General features: G+C 37.8%; 1 protein-coding gene across 1 annotated transcript; it reads left to right on the forward strand.

The window, feature by feature from the left end:
* The first annotated feature begins 866 nt into the window (after positions 1 to 866).
* LOC145006410 (uncharacterized) lies at positions 867 to 5,628 on the forward strand. The gene is made up of 5 exons (XM_078965494.1): positions 867 to 3,712; positions 3,797 to 3,929; positions 4,097 to 4,233; positions 4,319 to 4,433; positions 5,196 to 5,628. The coding sequence occupies exons 1-5, from the start codon at positions 1,646 to 1,648 to the stop codon at positions 5,516 to 5,518; spliced, it is 2,775 nt and encodes a 924-aa protein (XP_078821620.1). The 5' UTR covers positions 867 to 1,645; the 3' UTR covers positions 5,519 to 5,628.
* The last annotated feature ends 372 nt before the right edge of the window (positions 5,629 to 6,000 follow it).

Here is a 6,000-nt window from a genome sequence, read left to right on the forward strand (position 1 = left end):
TTACACTACTACAAATTCAAGGCGTGCACATACTACTTGCGCTAAGCCATTTCCACCATTGAGTGGGCATGAAGTTGATTTGGAAGATGATTTTGCAAGATTTAAGGAAAAACTGGGCAAGGGTTTAATAATTAGAGGTTGAGGTTTATTTGTTGGATGGAATAGGAAAAAAGGTGGAAGATTTTTTTTCAAATTTTAAGTTGGTGGAAACTTAATTCCATAAAGTTTGTTGTACTTTCTTATGTGATGATGTAGGTTTTAAGAATGTCAGTCTCTACCATTGTATCAGATCCAACATTTAGTGTCGGCAGAGGGTGATTGATGCTACTAGAAGCTCCCTTACAGATGCAACCGCAAAAGCTTTGATTTGTACCCATGATTCGATACATTCCACCCTGATTGATATTTAATTAAAAGTCAGACTGTATATGTGGAAGAATTGCAAGAAAAGTTGGTAGGCTGTATATGTGGAAGAATTGCAAGAAAAGTTGGCAGAGATAAAACTTGGTAATTATTTTTGCATAATTATAGCTTTATAACTCAATACTAATTGTTTTTGGTTTTTAGATGAAATGGGAAATGGTGAAGCGATTCGAAGGATGAAGACTGAAGATTGGTGTTTTGACTTTTGATGTTGTTTTCATGTTATGGAATTTTGGTTGTAACTAACTATTTCTATTTTCTATGTTACTTTGATTTTCATGCTTTTGTTAAGAACTTCAAAACTTGTTAGTTTTAATATTTGTTTGAACTATCTCAAACTGTGATAATGCGACAACAAAGGACCATTTATGTAATTTAATCTAAACTTTTATTAAATAACCACTAGGAGCGCTCAGCGCAACCCGTATGAAACCATCCGTTGACTAAATTTTTGGAGGAGACGGAAACATATGGACGTGATTCACTCACGTCGAAATCCTCTCTTTATTTGCTCCAGTTTTCTCAACTCTCTCAACACCTACCAATAATCCTCTCTTCGACCATATACTCCTCAGTTCCTCCATTCCATCTCTCTACCAGCTGTGTTGATTAGCTTAAAAGCGTTGAATTCATCAGTAAAACCAAAGGTCTTTAATTTAGGTTCGTTAAAGACCAATTTAGAAGCATCGAGTTATAAATAAAACAGGGTTCTTTAAACTGGTGGTTGGGATTGGAATTAGAATTGGAATTGCTGCAAGTGCCGAGATTGAATTGTCATGATATAAATAGATGGAGCCTTTGTAATTTACTATAAAATTCTATTAAAAGTAATAACGACACCGGATGAAACCATCGGGTGACGAAGTTTTTTTGACGAGGGGGAAACATATCAACAAAAATTCAACAAGCAGCCTGGAATCACGAGCTATCGAGTTGGGGTTCCGTCGAGTTCAACCAGGTTTGGAACATTTTTCACTCACCTAGTAATCCTCTCCTTTTTTGCTCCTAGTTCTCTCTAACGCTGCAAGAAGACAAACAATCTACCATTACTCCTTTCTTCGACCGTGTATATAGAACAAGTCATCAACAAAACCACAATGTCTTCAATTAGGGTTCGTTAGAGATCAATTTAGAAACACGGGATTCTTATTCATCTGCAAGTCTCGAGCTCTGTTTCGGATAGAAGTGGTATTGTGAAGAATCAAAGGCCCGGTGCCCCAGAATGTCGGATGCACCTATCATCGATACTAACTCGTCACTCCTAGTGGGAGAGCAGACATGTCAACGGTTTACTCTTTCCGAGATTCAATTGGCAACCAACAACTTTGACGAGACTTTAGTCATTGGGAGCGGTGGATTCGGCAACGTGTATAAATGTGATGTCAGCAAGATTGGGTGTGGAAGCGAAGTTGCAGTTAAACGGTTGCGTACCATGTCGAAACAAGGAGCCCATGAATTTGAGGCGGAAGTTAAGGTCCTTTCCAAGCTGCGGCATGCCAATCTTGTATCCCTGGTTGGTTATTGTATTGAAGGGCAAGAGATGGCCCTTGTTTACGAGTTCATGCCTAATGGTACTCTTAAAGATCATCTTCGCAAAGCTGATTGTGCCTTATCTTGGTCACAACGACTCAAGATATGCATAGGTGCAGCTCGGGGATTACACTACCTTCACACAGGTACATCAACTCAACATGGAGTTATCCACCGGGATGTAAAGACCTCGAATATTTTGTTGGATGCAAAATTTGCTGCTAAAATTTCTGACTTTGGATTGGCCAAGGTTGGCCCAATAGATCAGACACGAACCTATGTGATCACCAATGTCAAAGGGACATTTGGCTATTTTGATCCGTGTTACTTCTATACTGGAAAATTGAATAGAAAATCTGATGTTTACGCTTTTGGAGTTGTATTGTTTGAGGTGTTGTCCGGAAAGCAGGCAGTAGATTCAACGCTTGATGAAGAGCCACAGGGTTTAGCACCTTGGGCTCAACGCCAAATCAAAGAAGGAAAACTCGATCAAATTATTGACCCAAAACTGATGGGACAAATCTCTAGAAAATGCTTGAAGAAGTTTGTAAAAATAGCATGCCATTGTTTACGTGACAAACAAAAAGAACGCCCTACCATGGATGAGGTTATCTTTAGGCTCGAGTGTATTCTGTCAAAAGAAAGGGAAAACAAAGATTCTATCGTTTACAAGTTAAGAGCTTTTTTTACAGCCACAGTTGACATTATGTTGGATCGGGAGGTAGGAAAAAAATCTGTGATTCCCGGTGTTGCAGTAGGAAGCAACTCTATAATGTCTGGTGTTGCACCAGGAAACGAATCTGTGATGTCTGGTGTTGTGGTAGGAAGAAATTCTGTGATGCTTGGTGGTGCAGTCAGAAGCAAATGTATGATGTCGGGTGTTGTGGTAGGAAGCAAATCTGTGATGCCCGGTGTTGCAGTAGGAAGCAACTCTGTAATGTCTGGAGTTGCAGTAGGAAGCGAATCTGTGATGTCTGGTGTTGCGGTAGGAAGAAAATCTAAGGCGCTTGCTTTTGCAGTTAGAAGAAGCAAATCTGTGATGTCTGGTGTTACAGTAGGAAGCAAATCTGTGATGCCCGATGTTGCAGTAGGAAGCAACTCTGTAATGTCTGGTGCTGCAGTAGGAAGCGAATCTGTGATGTCTGGTGTTGCAGTAGGAAGAAAATCTAAGGCGCTTGCTTTTGCAGTCAGAGGAAGCAAATCTGTGATGTCTGGTGTTGCAGTAGGAAGCAAATCTATGATGCCCAATGTTGCAGTAGGAAGCAACTCTGTAATGTCTGGTGTTGCAACAGGAAGCGAATCTGTAATGTCGGATGTTGCAGTAGGAAGTAAATCTGTGATGCCCGGTGTTGCAGTAGGAAGCAACTCTGTAATGTCTGGAGTTGCAGTAGGAAGCGAATCTGTGATGTCTGGTGTTGCAGTAGGAAGAAAATCTAAGGCGCTTGCTTTTGCAGTCAGAGGAAGCAAATCTGTGATGTCTGGTGTTGCAGTAGGAAGCAAATCTGTGAATCAGGATGGTAAAGTTGTTAGCAAATATGAATTTAGTGCTCACCATATCCAGAATTTTACAACTGGAAGTATCAGAACATTTACATACGATGAGTTGGTAAGTGCAACAAGTGATTTCAAAGACATGGAGCATTCTCCAACTTCTTACAAATCCGTTTACAAAGGTTGGGTTGATGAAAAGTCATATGCACCAACAGAATGTGGTGTTGGCTTGGCGATATATGTTAGGAAGGAGATTCTAACCTGGAAGGTACTTTCAATTTGTGATATTTTCTAGCTTATATTTTAAGGCACTGAACTACATTAACAATTTGGCTGCTATTTGGCAATGCAGCTGAACTTGAAACTATTAGAATTCAGTCATCCCAATATTACCAGACTTTTGGGATATTGCTTGTCTAATGTAACGATGTTTTGGGTATACGAGCTCTTTCCAGGGATATGCTTAGATGATCTTCTATTCAAAGGTAAGCATATCTGCTATTTTTACTTGTGTAGAACCCTTCATTTGTTAATGAATTCAACTTGTTAATATGTCCAAACAATAAACATGTATGATCCTACTTTTTGAGTGTCCAGGCATAAACTGGCTTTGAGTGATGGTTGTGTAAAATATATGTTATGGTATATACAGATCCAGACACAACTACACTTTCTTGGGCTGCACGATTGAAAATAGCACAAGGGGCAGCTCAAGGCCTGTCTTTCTTCCATCGGAGGAATCGTCCAGCATATAATAGTTTTGATGGCAATCATATATTGGTGGACAGGGTAATGTACACTGCGTTGACTTGCTTGCATTTTGCATGGAAAAAGTAATGTCGATTTTAGTTTATCTATTCTTGCTTATTTTCAGGATTTTAATGCTCGGCTTTTGGATTATGAAATAGACAATTTACTTGCCCCACCTGGCTGCTCTACTTTTGAAAGAAACAAATCGGATGGTATTTTTGGACGTGTGCCTGGAGATGGTATGTTCTTTTGTAAAAATGAAGTTTTCTGTACATTTTCAATATATATGGGAAAATGTTGAAATACTTTATTGAACTAAACTATTGGCCTAGTCTAAGTCTCATTTAAGTCATTTATCTTTTTTTCCCTATTTTGAGTCATTGAAGTATTCTTTTTTGTCCTTATTTACCCGGAACTGCAGGTTTCCCTTGTGACTTTTTTTATGTTTTCCTGTTTTTAATACGATTGAGGTGGGCTATTATTCTGACAGTTATACATAGCATATTTAGTGTTATTGTTAAGGTAGTTATTTCCATCCACCAAATGAAAAGGTATAATGCTTAGGTGCAAGGGTTGCAATGGTTGAAGTTATGTGCTTGCTTGCTTAGTTTCAACTTTTCATTTTAAATGGAAATTTATAACATTTTTCTAAAACAAACATTCCTTTAGTGTTCCCTATAGTTTGTTAAGTCCTTTTATAGTACAATGATCTTAACTAATCCCCTTATAAGAGTTTTAGACTTATAACACCATTAACCATTTTATATGCATATGTATACATTCATGTTCTAATAACAAGGGGCAGCTTTTTTTTTTTTCTTCCAAAAACAGTACCTTTATAAGTATTTCTGAAAACAAGGGTGTTACAATATACACATACACACATGCATTAAAACTTGAAGACATCGACATGTCTAAGAATTCATTTATGCACAACGACTAAAATTCTGAGTTATTTGTGGAAAGATTATCAACTGATTAATCAAACACCTCCTTGGCAGAAACCGGAGTGCAGAGTGAGATCTATGATTTTGGAGTGGTACTGCTGAAAATGCTAACAGGGATGAAGAAGTATGATGAAAGGATACCTCTCCAACAGAAAAATTTGATGGAATGGGCTACTCCATTACTAGCGAATAAGGTAAATTTGCGAATGATTATGGACCCTCAACTTCAACATAATGATCATCCTCCAAAGGGAGCATTTGAGTTGGCTCAACTTGTTTCAAAGTGTCTTCAGCCAACTCGAGACAAAAATCTCTCAATTGAAGAAATCTCCCAAGTCTTGTATCAGTGTTATCAAAATGAAATCACATCGGGTTGACTCTGAAATGTCAAATACAATTGTTCTTATGTAAATAAATAAAAAATACAATTATTCTTATGTAAATAAATATAAGAAAGTAAAGCTTATGATGCTGCAAATATTAAAAAGTGTAAAGACTTGACCTCTCACTCGTCTACTATCTACTTTCATGGGCCAGAGTGCTGTCTTCTGTTCTATTTTCTATTAACCTTCTAATGTGTGACATTATGTTGTAGGGATACAATATTATTAACATCCGGATACTGTTTCTTACCAATTTAAAGCTGAAGCTTCATCTTATGAACGCATGCTCTAATGAGTTGCCCATTATCTTTATATTAACTTAATTCACGATTCACCAAAATTAACCAGTTGTATAAATTACTTATTCTTCCATCTCTTGAAGTTGATTCTAATCCACATTTGTTACAACCATTGGCATCGGGCAGATAGGAATGGAACACTAAAAATCATGCACATGCTTGTTAGATCTTCATTAG

Source organism: Lactuca saligna, chromosome 7, assembly GCF_052625555.1.
Source record: "Lactuca saligna cultivar CGN05327 chromosome 7, ASM5262555v1, whole genome shotgun sequence".
Classification (NCBI taxonomy): domain Eukaryota; kingdom Viridiplantae; phylum Streptophyta; class Magnoliopsida; order Asterales; family Asteraceae; genus Lactuca; species Lactuca saligna.